The sequence below is a fragment of the Balaenoptera acutorostrata genome, chromosome 19 (assembly GCF_949987535.1).
Source record: "Balaenoptera acutorostrata chromosome 19, mBalAcu1.1, whole genome shotgun sequence".
NCBI classification, from domain to species: Eukaryota; Metazoa; Chordata; class Mammalia; order Artiodactyla; family Balaenopteridae; genus Balaenoptera; species Balaenoptera acutorostrata.
Genome location: NC_080082.1, coordinates 64,344,431 through 64,364,289, shown reverse-complemented (window position 1 = coordinate 64,364,289; position 19,859 = coordinate 64,344,431). Strand labels below are relative to the sequence as shown.

Genomic DNA, 19,859 nt, shown 5'->3' with positions numbered 1-19,859 from the left:
TCAGTTTTTCCACCAGTACCGGTCATCTTCCGCCAAAGAATACCAACTGTCACCAATTACAATGTGCGGCTTGAGTCGCTGCAGCTCCTCCAGAAGCCGCCTTATTCGAGCAGGGTATTGCCATTTCCACAGCCTGGGGAGCAAAAAGGGGACTTACTACTCTGAGAATTTGCTTCTGACGCTTCTCCCTTCCTCAGAATTCCTGGACACCCCACCAAGGGTCTGAAACCTCCTCCTGTACTTTTTTAAAAAATTTTTGGCCACACCACACGGCATGCGGGATATTAGTTCCCTGGCCAGATATCAAACCCCCATCCCCTGCACTGGAAGCGCGGAGTCTTAACCACTGGACCGCCAGGGAGGTCCCTCCTCTTGTACTCTGGGGTGAGGAGAAACAGTGTGTTCCCCATAGAATGAAAGTTAGTCCCTCCTTGTAAAGGAACTCTTTACAAGGCAGACACTACACTGAGATTTTACAGGCACCTGTCCCTCATAGCAATCTGAAGAGGCAGACATGGTTATTCATCCATTCAAGAACTCCTTCCTGAGAACTGACTTTGTGCCAGGTCGTTACAGGGTTTAGAGGCACAGTGATGAACAAGGCAAAATCCCCACCATCATGAAGCTTATATTCTAGGAGAGAGAAACAGGTATTCAAATAGACACATGGTATTGTCCCCATTTGACAGATAAGGAAACAGCCTCCTGAAAGGTCCATTAGTAAAATCTAGGTCTGCCTCTTCTCATTTTCACCTACTAAGTCCCCTAAGTCACAAGCTTATCTCATCAAAGGCTACATTGCCTCCTGAGTCACTGACACAAATATGCCCCTTTTCAACACAGCCTTCTGCCTTTTCAGCTCACTCGCTGAAGTGATCACTGAAACCGTTCTCTTTGGCTGCATCAAGATCTCCAAATCCACTGAGCCATGCTTTCCAATCCACCCTCCCCCTCAGATTTCACACCACAACCATCGTGTTCTTTCTGGTGACGTCCATCAGTCAAAACTTGACCCCTGGATAAATCCACGTGCGGTACGCTGGACCATACAGGAGAAACCAGTTAGTCAACCGGGAAGTTTGCGACTGATATAAATACATCACAACCAACCACAAGGGGCCTTCTGTGCTGCCACAAGTTTTATGTTTCTCCAGTCAGGTCTTTACTTCCCTCAATCACAGCTGTACTTCTTCACCTCCAGGGGTGCCCTGAACTTCTATTCTGTCTACGAATATGAGGTGCTAAGCAGCAAATAATTTTTCTATCGTCAAAATTAATTCCACACCCGGTCACTCTCTCTTACTCTTTCGTTTCCTTCTTAGCGTTTACCACCTGCAGTAATCCTGAACATTAAAAACATTTAATGGTGGGAAAATACACATAACCTTTACCATTTGAACCATTTTTAATTGTACAGGTCAGCGGCACTCAGTCCATCCACACTGTTGTGCAACCATCAGCACTGTCCGTCCTTATAACTCTTTTCATCTCCCCCAGCTGAAACTCTGTCCCCGTTAAACACTAACTCCCCGTCTCCCGCCCCCCAGGCCCCCAACATTCCACTTTCTGTCTCTGTGGATCTGATGTCCTAAGTAGTATCATGTAGTATTTGTCTTTCTGTGACTGGCTTATTTCACCAAGCATAGTGTCCTTAAGGTTCTTCCACGTTGTAGCATGTGTCAATTTCCTTCCTTTTAAGGCCGAATGATATTTTATGGTATGGACAGACCACACGTCATTTATCCATTCACCCATCAGTAGATACCTGGGTTGCTTCCACCTCTTGGCTATTGTGAATGATGCTGCTATGAACACAGGTGTGCAAATATCTCTTTGAAAACCTGCTTTCAATTTTGTTGGGTGTATACCCACAAGTGGGATGGCTGGATCCTATGGTAATTCTAGTTTTAGGTTTTCTTTGAAGATAAACATTTTATTTGTATGTCATCTCTCCATGCTCCCCAAACCCATCCCCAGAGGAAGCCCCGTGGTACCAGGCACCGTACCCGCCCTGTATCCGCAGCACCCAACACGGTGCCTGGAACACGGTGGGCACTTAGTGGTTGGATAAAGATCTGGTTGATGACACAAGGTCTCAACTTCTCAGATCAACTGCTTCTCCACCAACTAGTGTGCCTGTAGCAGAAGGAGGTTCGTATTTCAGAAGACATCGCCGGGGACTTACCCGATGGTTTGTAGATTAGATTTGGGGTGTGCAAAGGCCAAACACAGCTTTGTCATCCCTCTGGGACCGAAATTGTTCTGCATCAGGTTTAGGCTGGTCAGGTGTTGATTGCAGGAGAGGGCGGAGGAGAGGGCCTCACAGCCATTGGAGGTCAGTCCACATGTCTCTAACCTTTAGAGAGCACAGCACAGCCAAGGAATGACCCCAAGATCCGGATCCTTCCTTCAACCCATGTTTGACTTCCACCACAACTTTAAAATCACAGCGGGGGGCTTCCCTGGTAGCACAGTGGTTGAGAATCCGCCTGCCAATACAGGGGACACGGGTTCAAGCCCTAGTCCGGGAAGATCCCACATGCCGTGGAGCAACTAAGCCCGTGCATGACAACTACTGAGCCTGTGCTCTAGAGCCCATGAGCCACAACTACTGAAACCCGTGTGCTACAACTACTGAGCCCGTGTGCCTAGAGCCCATGCTCCGCAACAAAAGAAGCCACTGCAATGAGAAGCCTGCGCACCACAACAAAGAGTAGCCCCCACTCGCCACAACTAGAGAAAGCCCGCACGCAGCAACAAAGACCCAACGCAGCCAAAAATAAATAAATAAATACCACAACGGAATACTACTCAGCCATGAGAAAGAACAAAATCTTGCCACTTGCAGCAACATGGGTGGACCTGGAGTGTATTACGCATAGTGAAGTAAGTCAGACAGAGAAAGACAAACACTGTATGTTTTCACTTAAATGTGGAATCTAAAAAATAAAATGAATGAATGAAAAAACAGAAATAGTGTCATAGACACAGAGAAAAAAACCAGTGGTGGGGGGAGGGGCAATAGAGAAGTAGGGGATTAAGAGGAACAAACAACTAGGTATAAAATAAATCAGCAGCAGGACTTCCCTGATGGTCCCGTGGTTAAGAATCTGCCTTCCCAATTTTTTCAGATTCCACATATATGCGTTAATATATGATATTTGGTTTTCTCTTTTTGACTTACTTCAGTCTGTAGGACAGTCTCTAGGTCCATCCACATCTCTACAAATGACCCAATTTCATTTCTTTTTATGGCTGAGTAATATTCCATTGTATATATGTGCCACGTCTTCTTCATCTATTCATCTGTCGATGGACACTTAGGTTGCTTCCACGTCCTGGCTATTGAAAGTAGTGCTGCAATGAACATTGGGGTGCATGTGTCTTTGAATTACGGTTTTCTCTGGATATATGCCCAGGAGTGGGATTGCTGGGTCATATGGTAGCTCTATTTTTAGTTTTTTAAGGAACCTCCATACTGTTCTCCATACTGGCTGTATCAATTTACATTCCCACCAGCAGTGCAAGAGGGTTCATTTTTCTCCACACCCTCTCCAGCATTTATTGTTTGTAGAAACAACGTACTTAAAAAAAATATTTATGTATGTATTTATTTATTTTTGGCTGCATTGTGTCTTCGTTGCTGCACGCGGGCTTCCTCTAGCTGCGGTGAGCGGGGGGCTGCTCTTTGTTGCCGTGTGCATGCTTCTCATTGTGGTGGCTTCTCTTGTTGCGGAGCATGGGCTCTAGGTGCGCAGGCTTCAGTAGTTGTGGCATGTGGGCTTAGGTGCTCCACAGCATGTGGGATCTTCCCGGACCAGGGATCGAACCAATGTCTCCTGCGTTGGCAGGCAGATTCTTAACCACTGTGCCACCAGGGAAGTCCCGAAACAGTGTACTTTAATTAAAAAATACTTTATTGCTAAAAAACGCTAATCTTCTGGGCCTTCATCGAGTCATAGTAACATCAAAGTTCACCAATCTGGAATTAACAGATACAAGCTACTGTATATAAAATAGGTAACCAACAAAGACCTACTGTAGGGGCTTCCCTGGTGGCGCAGTGGTTGAGAGTCTGCCTGCCAATGCAGGGGACACGGGTTCGGGCCCTGGTCTGGGAGGGTCCCGCGTGCCGCGGAGCGGCTGGGCCCGTGGGCCACAATTGCTGAGCCTGCGCGTCTGGAGCCTGTGCTCCGCAACAAGAGAGGCCGCGATAATGAGAGGCCTGCGCACCGCGATGAAGAGTGGCCCCTGCTTGCCGCAACTAGAGAAAGCCCTCGCACAGAAACGAGGACCCAACACAGCCATAAATAAATAAATAAATAAAAATTAAAAAAAAAAAGGACCTACTGTATAGCACAGGGAATATGTTCAATATCCTGTAATAACCTATAAGGGAAAAGAATCTGAAAAATAATTATATATATATATATATAATGTATAACTGAATCACTTTGCTGTACACCTGAAAGTAACACAACATTGTAAATGAACTATATTTCAGTTAAAAAAATTAAAAAGTAAAAAGTAAAAAAAAAAGCTCATTGCTCACAGATCACCATCACAAATATAATAAAAATGAAAAAGTTTGAAACATTGGGAGAATCACCAAAATGTGACAGAGACACAAAGTGAGAAAATGTTGGAAAAAATGGCACTGATAGACTTGCTTGATGCAGGGTTGCCACAAACCTTCTATTTGTGAAAAACACAGTATCTAGGAAGAACAATAAAATGAGGTCTGCCTGTAATCTACTTTCTGTCTTTATGGATTTGCCCATTCTGGATATTTCATAGAAATGGAATCATACAACATGTGACCTTTTGTATTTGGCTTATTTCACTTTAGCCTAATGTCTTCAAGGTTCATCCACATTGTAGCATGTGTCAGTGCTTCAGTCCTTCTTTTAAAAAATTTTTTATTTTACATTGTATTGTTGATTTATTGATACAATGTTGTGTTAGTTTCAGGTATACAGCAGTGATTCAATTGTATATATATATATATATATAATACATATATATATATATAAGGATATATATATATCCTTTCTTTTTCAGATTCTTTTCCCATATAGGTTATTACAGAATATTGAGTAGCATTCCCTGTGCTGTACAGTAGGTCCTTGTTGGTTATTTTATATATATATATATATATATATATATATATATTAGTGTGTATATGTTAATCCCAAACTCGTAATTTATCCCTGCCCACCATGTTTCCCCTTTGGTAACGATGTTTATTTTCTATGTGAGTCTGTTTCTTTTTCATAAGTTCATTTGTAACCTTTTTTTTTAGATTCCACATATAAGCCATGGTATTTGTCTGTCTCTGTCTGACTTCCTTCACTTAGTATGACCATCTCTAGGTCCATCCATGTTGCAGCAAATGGCACTATTTCATTCTTTTCTTTACGGCTGAGTAATATTCCATTGTATGTACCGGCACACTGTTTTAAACAAGCCTCTGGGGTGATTCTGATGCTTACTAGGGTTTGAGAACCAGCCATGTCATCATTTGCTCTTTGGTCCACCTTTCTCGCTAGACCATAAATGCAGCCACTCCAAGGTCTATACATGTCCATACCTCCATCATTTGGCGCTGTGCTCAGCACACATGGGGTTTCCAGTAAACAAGTATCTATTTAGTTCTCACTGCCTCCAGACCCTGTTCTCAAGCGTTGGCTATTTAATTCATCCATATAAAGGAGCCCAGTTGGAATTTGTGCCTGTCTGTTACTCTGCCATGGTTGTATTTTGTCTAATTTGATGGAATTGTGAAAATCAGAACATGGTCTTTGTTCAAGCGACTTAATATTTCTGCAGTTCCCCCACCAATCATACACCAGGGGGAACTAAAACTCCCCCTGGGAGTGGGTCCCTTTCACTCTGTGCCCAGCCCTCAAAGAGGTGATCCCAGGAAACGTACCCAAGTCTCCTCAGAGAATTCTTCTGCTTCAGTCCCTCACACAGCGCTGCAATCCCGTGGTCACCCAGGGCATTGGCAGCTAGATCCAGGCTCTTCAGGTGTTGACTTCTTGTGATGACATAGGACAGATTCTTGCAGCAAGCGGCAGTGAGATGGCACTTTACCAATCTGCAAGAGGAGGGAAGTGGGGGTGGGTGGGGGAGAGAGAGCATGAGAGAGAGAGAGATGGAGAGAGAGAGAGATGAAGACAGAGAGAGAGATGGAGAGAGAGAGATGAAGACAGAGAGATGAAGAGATATAGAGAGATGGAGAGAGAGAGGGAGAGAGATAGAGAGAGGTTGAGATGAAGAGGGAGAGAGATGGAGATTGTTGAGCGAGATTTAGAGAGAGACAATATCTGTACCTTTTGAGGAGAGCGCCACCGTGGGATAAGGTTCAGAAACATTAGTAGAGATTCCCCTTGTTCCTTCCTAACTGGCGATCTTTCTGTCCACCCCTGTGAACAGCTTAGGACAGTTTATCATCTCAAGAGACAGATAATAGCAGAGGGTGGGGAAAGTGTTTGAAGAGACTGGAGGCGTCTTCAGACAAAGAAATGAGTGTATCAGAGCATTCTTTTCACCTGAAGATGGGATAAACATTCTCCCTGGTGGAGGGCCGGGAGAGAGATGGAAAAAAACATGAGTAGAAATTGGTAGAGCCTCTGACAAAGGGACAGAGCCCTGAGAGGGACAGAAAAGATGATAGAAGTCACTGAAACACTAGGTAGGGTTTGGGATCCAAAAGGAGAAGGGGTCTTGGGTGTCTGTTCCCAGGAGGAGTGGGAGAGGGTGGAAATGGCCCCTTCAGTAGTGACTAGATGAGTCATCTGAGTAGACACGACAGAAACAGCTCCGGAGTCCCACATCATTAACTTAGTGTGCTAAGCATAGAACGATCCCACTGGGCCCATCTCCATGAGGCATTCACAGCAAGAACGAGGAAGGAGGGCTTCCCTGGTGGCGCAGTGGTTAAGAATCCGCCTGCCAATGCAGGGGACACGGGTTTGATCCCTGGTCTGGGAGGATCCCACATGCCGTGGAGCAACTAAGCCTGTGTGCCACAACTACTGAGCCTGCATTCTAGAGCCCATGAGCCACAACTACTGAAGCCCACGCACCACAACTACTGAAACCCATGTACCTAGAGCCCGTGCTCCACAACAAGAGAAGCCACCGCAATAAGAAGCCTGCACAACACCAAGAAGAGTAGCCCCCACTCGCCACAACTAGAGAAAGCCCGCACGCAGCAACGAAGACCCAACGCAGCCAAAAATAAACTAAAAAAAAAAAAAAGAAAAAAGAATGAGGAAGGACTCACTTGTGAAGACCAGGTGGGAATGATCAAGTCTTAGAGGCCAGTATGGACCAATGGTGATGGGGAGGACCAGAAAATCTCCAGCACTTAAGTGCAACCCCAAAGAAATGGCATCTCCAATGGCCTAAGCTGAATTTTCTATACCATGCAGCATTAGGGCTCAAAACGCCAATTCCATGAAAATAAATAGAAGAATTAATACTTGGGGGCTACTCAGAGGTTTGTGGGCTATGATCTCTATCCAATTCCTTTCGTTTGTTTATTTTTGGGGAGGGAGAGCTCTCAAAGTGGTCCCACTTTTTGGTCCATTAACTCTACCTTTGTAATTGATCATAAGAAAAGGCTACCAAGCACACAAAGTTTGATAAGGTACACATGACTAAAACACTGGACATAAGCCCAGTGTCCAGCTTTTGGGGATTTTATTTATTAAAATTTTATTTTTTAATTTTTTAATTTTTTAATTTTTTAATTTTTTGGCCACACCACTTGGCATGTGGGATCCTAGTTCCCCGACCAGGGATTGAACCCATACCCCCTGCAGTGGAAGCACAAAGTCCTAACCACTGGATCGCCAGGGAAGTCCCAGCTTTTGGGGGTTTTAAAAGTTATTATGCACCATTAGATGGAATACCATATCGTGCTTCATTTACTATTATGATTTGCTTATCCTCAAGGACAGAATGTGAGACCCAAGCAAGGTTTAGGTTCCTTGGGAGTTTTAGTTCCCCCTGGTGTATGATTGGTGGGGGAACTGCAGAAATATTGAGAGCCACATGCCTGCCACATGGTAAGAATACCTGAAGTGGTAACTGCTAAGATCCTTTCTTTGTGAAACATTCAATGTTGCTTATGCATCCGGGAGACATTAACTGAGATATTAAGAGTGATTATTGCTTGGTTTCAAGCTTAGAGATCTATTTCTGCTCATTGAGGTCTTTTAATTTTTTCTAGTTGGTTTAGTGATGGAATACTCCTAGTATATAAAAATGTTCCGATAGGGGTGAAGAAATTTGAGCCCCAGAGAGAAAAGGGATTGAGAGATAGACAGCCATCCCCTCCCCCTCCACCCCACATACAGAATGAATAGCTGAAGATTAACTTGGTGCAAGATGTTCTGAAAAGTAAAGAGGTTTTAAGAGATCAAGCGTGTCCTAGAACCCCCATAGATCCTTCCACGGGGCTCCCGTTAAGAATACTTTCTCTTTCCTTCCCATACTCACTGCAGTGTCAACACATCAACTTACCCCGAGTGTCCACCGGAAAGAAGGAGCCTCAGTTGACCCTAGAACTAATTTGTGGTACCATCGCTCTTGACGTTCTAGAACCTCAGGCCCCCAGATGGTAGAGTGGATCCCCAACAACCGGGGAAACTTACTCGAGGTCCTGGAGGGGACAAGACGGCTCCATGATGACCTCACACAGAAGGTTCATCCCGTCATCTTCCAAGGGGTTCATGCTAAGGCTCAGATGCGTCAGACGTCTGTTGCTCATGAGCGCAAAGGCAAGAAAGCCACAGCCAGCCACGTCCAGGTTGCATGCGTTTAGTCTGCAGGGCACACACAGGGAAAGAGGGCGGTCATGCATGTTCCTCAGTGCGACCTCACGTGAGCAACTTCCCTCGGCCTCAGTTTTCTCCTCCTGTGGGTGTCAGGGACGGGGTGACCGTGGAACACCTGGCACAGTGCACGTGCTGGGTGCTCGTCAAGATCCATCTCTTTCTAATTTTCCTCCATACTCAGTGCATTCGCTTCCTATGGCTGCTGTAGCAAATGGCCACAAACTTAGTGTTTTAAAAACACACCTATGTTATCTTACGGTTTTGGAGGTCAGAGGCTCACTGGGCTGGAAATCACGGTGTCAGCAGGGCTGTGTTCCTTCTGGGGAGAATCTGTTCCCTTGCCTTTTGCAGCTTTTAGAAGCTGCCCACGTGCCTTAGATCTTGGTCTCCAGCCAGCAACTGTATCACTCTGTTATCACCCCTCCACCTGTGATTCTCCTACCTCCTTCTTTCCCTCTGAAGGACATGTGTGATTACATGGGGGCCACCCAGATACTCTAGGAGAATCTCCCCATCTCAAGATTCTTTTTAAAATTTTTTTCTTTTGCTATTTTATTCTATTCTATTTTATTTTTACTTTGGCTGCACCGCACGTCTTGCGGGATCTTAGCTCCCTGACCGGGGATCGAACCTGTGCCCCCTGCAGTGGAAGTGTGGAGTCCTAACCACTGGACCGCCAGGGGAGTCCCTCAGGATTCTTAACTTAATCACACTGCGAAGTCCTTTTTACCATGTAAGGTAGGTTCCAGGGATTCATAGGTTCCAGGGATTAGGACATGGACATCTTGGCGGGGGCGGGGGTGGTCCTCGCTAGTCTATCTACACTACTATCTCCCCATACTTACTCACTGGGGAACCTCAGAACTCGTCATAAGGTAGACATATGAATCAAAGTTATATTCTTCAACAGAATTTCTGGCTACAGGTATACCATTAATGCACGAATATTTTCCCCTCATGTGACGTTGTTGGTGGACTAATCGGTCAAAGAGATGAAATGGCAGAGCTGGTTGTCAGCACTGAGCAGAACAGTCTCACATTCTTACTGTCAAACCAAAGATTTCGGATAGAAGAGTCTGGCAACACGAGGGGGCAGTATTCAAAATAGTGACAGGGACACCTACACCTACTGTAAAATAGCTAGAGTACACAGCACCCCCACATGTGTGCGTGTGTCACACACACTTTGTGGCTATTGATTCTGCATCACCAGTACCCTCGTCTGAAAATCTCATCTCTCTTTTTTTTTTTGGCCACGCGTCACGTGGGATCTTAGTTCCTTGACCGGGGATCAAACCAATGCACCCTGCATTGGAAGTACAGAGTCTTAACCACTGGACCGCCAGGGGAAGTACTGAAAAATCTCAGCTCTTATCCAACACTCCCCTGCCAGAATCTAACCTATGTAAACATAGGGACCACATCTGCCTCTCATCTCTGTCCCTAGCAACCAAGAATGTTTGCCCAACGTAGGTGCTTAATAAATGGTCAAGCCTCATTATTCATGGACTCTGCATTCCTGAATCCGCCTCCTTGCTAACATTGGTGTCCCCAAAAACCGATATTTGCAAATCAATAATGTGCAGAGCAGAGAAAAATTTGAGTTGTCGGTTGCACATGCTCCTAGCTGAGGTTGGAATTTTTCAGCTGTCACACCATAAACAGGCATTCCTTTTCATGGTCCAGTTAATGCCACGATTTTTTGCATTTTTTTGTTTTGTTGTTGTTGGTGGTGGTGACTTCATTGTTTAAAATGGCCCCCAAGGATAGTGCTAAGGTGCTGTCTAGTGTCCTAAGGGTAAGAAGGCTGGGATGTACTTTATGGAGAAAACATATGTGTTACATAAGCTTCCTTCAGGGATGAGATCTAGTGCTGTTGGCTGTGAGTTCAATGTTAATGAATCAATAATATGCATTAAATAAAGTGTCTTTAAAAAGAAATACACAAAACAAGGTTATGTACTGATTGGTTGAAGAAAATGTGACACAAGTGAACGTATCTACGAAACAGAGACAGACATACAGACATAGAGAACAGACTTGTGTTTGCCAAGGGGGAGGGAGGCTGGGGGAGGGATGGATTGGGAGTTTGGGATTCGCAGATGTAAGCTATTATATATAGGATGGATAAACAACAAGGTCCTACTGTATAGCACAGGGAACTATATTCAATATCCTGTGATAAACCATAATGAAAAAGAATACATGTATAACTGAATCACTTTGCTATACAGCAGAAATTAACACAACAATATAAATCAACTATACTTGAATAAAATAAATTTTAAAAAAAGTGACCAGAGGCTCTCAGGAACCTAACCCTGTATTTCCCCCAGGAGCAATGGTTCAGTATTCGCTAATTCAGCATTTGCTAATTCAGTATTCAAGGCAACTCTACAGAACACAACTGCCACGAGTAATGAGAATTGGCTGTATTTGGATAAATGAGGACTTCCCACTGTAAGAAAACACAGAGGCGGAGGTGGAATTTTCCACGGAAGGATAAAATATAGGAGCTATCAGGAGGGGCAGGATGTGGCACTTATCAGGCCCCTTCGTCCTGACAATTTCCACGTTCCCCACTGCTTTCTGCTCTTCGTAATAAAGCTACGAATCCTCGCAGGGCAGCGAGTTGGACTCACATCAGCCTCTGTAGACCACAGCTGGGAAGTTTCACGGCTCGACACAGCAGATTCATGCCTTCACTCCCCAGGCTGTTTCCTGACAGGTACAGGTGTGTCAAGCTCTGGTTCTTGGTGAGAGCCGAGGCCAGATCCTGGCAGTCAGTGGCTGTGAGGCCGCAGTTCCCCAGTCTGCAAGGAGAGAGTCCCAGAAAGGAAATGATATCTATTCTTAAATTTCCATCTCTCCCTCCCTTGCAAGGAAGGGAGAGAAAGGTCACCCCCATAGCTGACACGCCCTGGCAGATATCTGGTGATGTCACATCATGTCTGTGTTTAACTTGCAAACTCAACTCCAGTGCTTCAGTCCCCAAATTCCACTCTGAAAGAATGAAATAATGCCATTTGCAGCAACAAGGATAGACCTAGAGATGGTCATACTGAGTGAAGTAAGACAGAGAGAGACAAATATCATATGATATTGCTTATACGTGGAATCCTAAAAGAAAAGAGATAAATGAACTTACAAAACATAAATATGACTCACAGACATAGAAAACAAACTTATGGTTACCAAAGGGGAAAGGTGGCAGGGAGGGATGAATTAGGAGTTTGGGATTAACAGATACGGACAACTATATATAAAACAGATAACCAATAAGGACCTACTGTATAGCACAGGGAACTCTACTCAATGTCTTGTAATAATCTACAAGGGAAAAGAATCTGAAAAAGAATATATATATGTATATACATACATATATGTACCTACATATATATATATACATTTTTTATCTGAATCACTTTGCTGTACACCCAAAACTAACACAACATTGTAAAGCAACTATACTTCAAATCAAAACAAAACAGAACAAAACAAAACAAAAATACTACTCTAAATATCGTGGATGATTAAATCTTCCATCAACCACCATGGGCAGCACCTGGGAAATGCAAATCTGCTCTCTATCTGGCTGTTTTACTGTGGTGTGAGGTTTTGCAGAGATGGGTGACTTCCCTATTTAAAAGGACTTACATTTAATACATCATGACCCATAGATATAAACTAGATAGTCCACCTCTTTAGCAAAGCTTAAGAAGCAACAGTACTTGAAAATGAGAGTTTAATAGTACTTCTCTCATGGGATTGTGACAAAATTAGATGAATTGACACATCTGATGTGCTTAGAGCAGTGCAATGCACATAGCAAGCAAGCCCTTCCGCTGTATTATTGGCGGTGGTTCCTTTCGATGAAGGAAGAAATGCTTGCTGGGTTGGACTTGAAAGGGATCAGGACAGGCCACCTCAAAAATATGCTACTTTGACTTAAACAGTATTTTGAGCTGGAGGCAATTAAGAAAAATCAGACACAGGAGGAGCTCTCTGCCCTCCACCTATCTGCCTGAAAGCAGGACACACATTTCCCCCACTTCCTGTACCAGGGAAAGAACAACCTTTATCACAGAGATGGAGGTGGCACTGAGGTGAGTCTTCCTATAACCCTTATTTTCTATTAGTTTCCCCCATTTACTTCCTAGTCACCTTCCCATAATTTATCAGCCCATAGAAGCCCTAAACCCCTTTCCTTTGTCTAGTCACTTCTCCACAATTTTGTTAAAATGGTATATAAGCTCCTGAGTCTAACTGCTTCTTCGGGTTTTTCACTTCCTTTCTGTGAAGGCCCCATGCGCATTAAAAAAAATTAACATCAATAAAATTTGTATGCCTTTTCTCCCGCAAATCTGTCCATTGTCTTTTTAATTTGCAGGCCCCAGATACTGATTATAAGAGTGTAGAATAGGGCTTCCCTGGTGGCGCAGTGGTTGGGAGTCTGCCTGCTAATGCAGGGGACACGGGTTCGAGCCCTGGTCTGGGAGGATCCCGCGTGCCGCGGAGCGGCTGGGCCCGTGAGCCACAACTACTGAGCCTGCGCGTCTGGAGCCTGTGCCCCGCAACGGGAGGGGCCGCGACAGTGAAAGGCCCGCGCATCGCGATGAAGAGCGGTCCCCGCACCGCGATGAAGAGTGGCCCCCGCTTGCCGTAACCAGAGAAAGCCCTCGCACGAACCGAAGACCCAACACAGCCAAAAATAAATATATAAATAAATAAAAAGTAGCTATAAAATTAAAAAAAAAAAAAAAAAAAAAGAGTGTAGAATAAAGTTTTTCTCCCCCACCCCCCAACAGGTTGATGGCTAGAAGCTATGTTGGCTTCCACTGTGATTTTTTTTTCCCCCTTCTGGGCTTGAAAGGGTAATTTGTGCCACTTGGTTTTCAACTTTTGCTCTGATTCAGAACCAAACTCCCACTGAAGGAGAATGCTCCTGCCATGGCATGCTTTGGGAGTGGTGGGGAGAAACAACCTTGTCCAAATTGTGGGATGTCAAGGAGGAAATTCCCAGGTAACAGATCAGTTCCCTAGGTATCAAATGGGAGCTCAGATTTTAGTTGTGCCTTTTATTCCCTGTATGACCTGAGACAAGAGACTTCCCTTCTTCTGGATTCTGCTTTCCTTATCAGCAAGTGGGAGGAAAAAATTCCCAGCTGGTAGGTTGCTTGTGAAAATGATGTTAATGGGAGAGAACACTTAGCACAGAGCCTGGTGCTTAAGGATGCCATAGATGGCCGCTTAACCACAATCCTACGTCTCTGGGATTTTGGCATTGGAGAAAGTTTCAAGTATATAGTACAGTACTGTTAAACTATAATCTGAATGCTGTATGTTAGATCCCCAGAACTTATTCCTCTTATAACTGGAAGTTTATACCCTTTGACACATATGTCCCCATTTCCTCAACTCCCAGCCTCTGGCAACCTCCATTCTACTCTGTTTCTTCAAGTTCAGCTTCTGCTCTGGTCTTTTATATCAGTTTGGAGTCAGTAGCAAAGACATAGATGTTAGTTTTTGGGTCTTTCTCAGACCTCCACGTTGGGCTCTCCCATGAGGTCCCATCTCCCATTCTAACCCTCGGCTTACGCATCAGCCAATTCCCCTCCCTTTTCCCCCATGACTTGGATGATCTCAAGAGAAGATAACTCTGGTGAACAGAGTTCAACTCACATAAGCTTCTGCAGGGTGCATTGTGTGACCTTCAAGGCATCACAGAGAGACTTTATGCTCTGGTCCGTCACCTTATTTCCTGCCAGGCTCAGGGATTTCAGGCTGATGGACGAAACAAGCATTTGGGAGATCACCTGACAACAGGTGTGGGTTAATTCACAGTGATCCAACCTGCAGAGACAGGCAACGGGAGACACATCCCCACCTCTTCCCAGAAGCAAGCCATTTCCCCTCCTTCCCCGCCCGGCAGCCACTCTGTCCCTTTGGCTGGTTCCTGGATGCTGTTTGCTCTGGCCTGAGGGTCTGAGCATTTGCTGTTTCTGTTTGCAACACCCCTCCTCATCCCAGCCCCAGGTCTTTTTGTGGTTCAATTTTCCATTCACTCTCCAGAGTGTCACTTCTTCTGAGTTAAGTGGGTCTCACTACCTTCCTTAACTATGCCTGCCCTGCCCTACCCAACCCCATCCTCTTGCTTCAGTATTATTTTATTCATAGCAATTATCAAAAGCTGACATCTCATATATTTATCTGACATATAACACTGTGTAAGTATCAGGTGTAACTTGATATATTTATACATTGCAATATGTATACATTGACTTGATACATTTATATACTGCAATATGATTGCCAGTGTAGCAGTAGCTACAACCTGTATCACATCACGCATTATCATTTTTTGTTTGTTTGTTTTTGGTGGGAATAATTCAGATCTAGTCTCCTAGCAATTTTTATGTTTATAATACAATACTGGGACGTCTATAATCCTTACACTGTGCATTAGATCTCCAGGACCTATTTATCTATTAGTTGCAAGTTGGTACCCTTAAATAGGATATCCTCTAGGCCTGATGTGTCACGTAATCTGCCGTTTTGCGAGTAGCTTTACCATCTGAAACATGTAGATGACCGCTACCAACCACAGCGGTGCTTGTGAGGATTAGACGAGTAAATACCGCAGCGAGGCGTTGCTCTAATTGTGCAGACCTGTTCTTGCTTTCACCTGGATGCAGAGCTGGACTACATTTCACAGCCTGCCTTGCAGTGAGTATGATCACACAACTGAGCTCCTGCTAAGAGAATATGAGGGGGAGTGATTTGAACCACTTCCGGGTCAGGTCCATAACACCTCCAGGTTCCCCCAAGCTCCCTCTGCTTCCATAAGCAGACTGCCTGCCCAGCAGGGTCTTGGAAGCTGTGCGTTAACAGTAGGACCTGGGCTTCCCTGGTGGTGCAGTGGTTGGGAATCCGCCTGCCAATGCAGGGGACATGGGTTCGAGCCCTGGTCCAGGAAGATCCCATATGCTGCGGAGCAACTAAGCCCTTGCGCCACAACTACTGAGCCTGCGCTCTAGAGCCTGCAAGCCACAACTACTGAGCCCACGTGCCACAACTACTGAAGCCCGTGCACCACAACTACTGAGCCCACGCTCTAGAGCCTGCGAGCCACAACTACTGAAGCCCATGCGCCTAGAGCCTGTGCTCCACAACAGGAGAAGCCACCGCAACGAGAAGCCCATGCACCAAAACGAGAGAAAAGCCCTCATGCAGCAATGAAGATCCAACGCCGCCAAAAGTAAAAAAATAAATAAAATAAATAAATTTATGAAAAAAGAAGACAAACAAATGCTGGAGAGGGTGTGAAGAAAAGGGAACCCTACTAAAACAAAAACAAAAACCAGTAGGACCTGTTAGCCTGGACTGTTTGTATAGACATCTCAACCCCCTTTGGACTGTTTATATAGGCAATAAATGCCCTTCTATTATTCCTGAGCCATTATACATTTTTGCGTCTATTTGTCACAGAACCTAACGAATACACTAGCACGTAGAAAACAATCTCAATTATTTGCTCTGTTGGGTTTTAGATGGACCTTTTAGAGTTCTCCAAACATACATGCTTTTGGTGTGTGTGTGCATGTATAGCTTCTCGGTTCACTTATTTTTATCTCCCCGTGCTAGCCTATGAGAACAGGAACCTTGTCCCATTCATCAGGACATTCCCAGAACCCATGAGACAGTGTTATAAACATAACAGGAGCTCTGTATTTGTTCAACGCAAGAAAATGAATCTCCCACTGAGCTTGCAATCAAAATCCTTCACAATGTGGCCGATCTGTCTTTCAAAGACAGATCTGTCTCTCCCATTTAGAGATTAGCCAATCACCCCACCCCTTCTCTCCATTCAATACATCTTCGGGGGAATAGTTTGGACCAGGTGCTGGGAATAAAGCAGTTCTAGGTTCTGGGAATAAGCAGTGAAGGAAACAGAACACTCCTGTCCTCATGAGTTACCAGAAGGTAAACTCACTAGGATTCCCAGAAATGGGCTGTCATTTCCCACCATATGATTTTACACTTTCTCTTTCCTTGGTCCCAAATAGCCTTTCTCTCTCTCCTCTTTTCTGACAACGTGTGTCTTATTTATTCTTTGAATCCAAGCTCTAGTTACCCTATTAGTGAAGCATCAAGAGGGACAGAGACAGAGAGACAGAGACACAGAGAGACAGAGACAGAGACACAGAGACACAGAGAGAGACAGAGGCACAGAGAGACACAGAGACAGAGACAGAGATGACAGAGAGAGATTCATCTCCTCATTCCCAGAGATGGTTGTAAACACATGGCATTTAGCAGACACATCCGCATTTCCATCCTGTAAGGACTTCTACTCTCTGACTGACTTCCTTGGGTTACGTTTTTAAATGTGCAGTTTGCAAGTTAACATAAGGTGCAAAGCAAGCTACTCTTCCACACTTGCGGTGTGTCAGTCAACAAAGCTGAGCAGACCTCATGCTCATCTGTCTCAAAATACGCCAAAAGCACCAAGGAGTAGTGGTCTTTAGTTCCAGCTAATCTAATTGGCAAGACACATGCCCAGGAATTATAAAACTGGTAAGAACTCCAAACTGGAAATGACCAAAATGTCCCTGAATTGGTGAATGGCTACACTAACTGTGCACATCTGTATCACTGAACGGTTCTCAGTAATAAAAAGGAACACACTGTTGATACATGGAACAGCTTGGACGGATCTCAAAGGCATTTACAGAATGAAAAAAGCCCATCTCAGGCAATGACATACTGTATTCCATTCATATAGTGCTGTTTAATGAAAAATTATAGAGATGGCAAACCTGACTGTGTGTGTACCATACACACACACACACACACACACACACACACACACACACACACACACGGGGATACTTCTCAGCCACAGAAAGGATGAAATCTTGCCATTTGTGACAACATAATACCCTCAGGATCAATTTGTGTTAAGTGAAATAAGACGGAGAAAGACAAATACCATATGATTGCACTCATAATGTGGAATCTAAAAAACTGATAAAGAAAACCCCCAAATAAATGAACAAACCAAATCAAAACAAACATGTCGATACAGAGAACAGAGTAGTGGTTACAGGGTGGTGAGGGAGGTCTACTGCGTAGTGACGGATAGAAAACAAATTTTTGGTGGTGAGCATACTGAAGTGTAGATGGAAGTAGAAATACAATGTTGGGGACTTCCCTGGTGGCGCAGTGGTTAGTAATCTGCCTGCCAACGCAGGAGACAAGGGTTCGAGCCCTGGTCCGGGAAGATCCCACATGTCGTGGAGCAGCTAAGTCCATGCGCCACAACTACTGAGCCTGCGCTCTAGAGCCCGAGAGCCACAACTACTGAGCCCGTGTGCCACAACTACTGAAGCCCACGCGCCTAGAGCCCATGCTCCACAACAAGAGAAGCCACCGCAAGAAACCTGTGCACTGCAACAAAGAGTGGCCCCCGCTCGCCGCAACTAGAGAAAGCCTATGCGCAGCAACGAGGACCCAACACAGCCAAAAATAAATAAATAAATTAATTAATTAAAAAAGAAATATAATGTTATAATGTTATATAAGTTTCATATATACAAGTCAATGTTACCACAATAAAAAATAAATGTTTTAACAGCCTAAATAAAATTGGTTTTTGCCAGAAAAAAAATTGAAAGTTATGTATATTTCACCACAAGAAAAAAGTAACACAAAATTTACCATCTTAGCTTTTCAGTGTACAATTCAGTGGCATTAATTATATACACACTGTTGTGCAGCTATCGCCACCAACCTTATCCAGATTCCTGATTCTCTATAATATTTTAGCAGCTTTCTGTGAATGATTATTTCAAAATAAAAAGTAAAAACAATAAAGCCCTGAAATCCACAAAGCAAAAACCATACCCAGGACTTACCTCAGAGACTCCAGCAAACAGTTTGGGTGCTTTACTGCTTCACATGCCATCATAACATCTCTATCCTTCAGGTGAGTGCTTTCCAAGTCCAGGTATTTAATATTTCGGTTGATAAGAGTTAGCCAGAGGTGACGGAGACCAAGGGTAATCTGGGCACCTGTAAATCTACAGAAGAGGAAAGAAAACACTAGTTAGACCATTTGGGTGACATTTGGTTGTATCCTAATTTTTCCTTCTTGCTCTTTCTTCCATTTCAACTCTGATCTCTCTTTATTTGCATTTACAATTGCCCCTCAAATAACATGGATTTAAACTGCATGAGTCCACTTATACATGGATTTTTTTTTCAATAAATATATAAAAATATATATGTAGAACATTGTGTGCAAAACTTGTATTGAAGTGGATAGCCTATCATTACACAGGAATAAGGTGAGTGATATTCAGTATAAAATTAATAATGTGTTTGTTTTCTCACTGTTTCATAACTTTGCTTTCAAAGAATTGCATTACTGTACAGTCTGCCTTTCTCTCTCATAATTGTAGAAACTGTATCAGCTGATCGTCACAGGTAAGTGGTTTTTAAAAAATGTAACAATGTTTCCAATATTGTATTATGAGTATGATTGTAATATGGATGCCATAAAAATTTTATAATGATTCATTCATTAGTGTACAGGCCAGGCTACCATAAAGCAATCTTATTGCTGCTTCTTCATTATCTATGCATGAATCATTACACCTGTAAATAAATATGAATTTCTTTCACATTATATTTTCATTTTTGATGTCCACTGTTACATGTATGTATATACACATATGTACGTTATACATATAACATCTAAAGTATTTTGTATCATATAATATTGATGGAGATACTGACAAATGATTCCCCTTATAGACAATGTCAATTTATGGTATCAATAAATACAGTACTGTAAAAATGTACTTTCTCTTCCTTATGATTTTCCTAATAACATTTTCTTTTCTCTAGCTTACTTTATTGTAAGACTACAGTATATAATACATATATAAATATGTATTAATTGACTATGTTATTGGTAAGGCTTCTGGTCAACAGTAGACTATTAGT

General features: G+C 43.6%; 1 protein-coding gene across 1 annotated transcript in view; it reads right to left on the bottom strand.

The window, feature by feature from the left end:
* NLRP5 (NLR family pyrin domain containing 5) overlaps positions 1–19,859 on the bottom strand; it is a 31,766-nt gene continuing 11,907 nt past the window's right edge. The window contains exons 5-11 of the mRNA XM_057534912.1: positions 18,767–18,931; positions 14,532–14,702; positions 11,492–11,662; positions 8,667–8,837; positions 5,933–6,100; positions 2,186–2,356; positions 1–133 (exon numbers count right to left, since the gene is read on the bottom strand). Of these exons, the coding sequence (XP_057390895.1) occupies positions 1–133; positions 2,186–2,356; positions 5,933–6,100; positions 8,667–8,837; positions 11,492–11,662; positions 14,532–14,702; positions 18,767–18,931 (1,150 nt within the window). The remainder of the gene's footprint in view (positions 134–2,185; positions 2,357–5,932; positions 6,101–8,666; positions 8,838–11,491; positions 11,663–14,531; positions 14,703–18,766; positions 18,932–19,859) is intronic.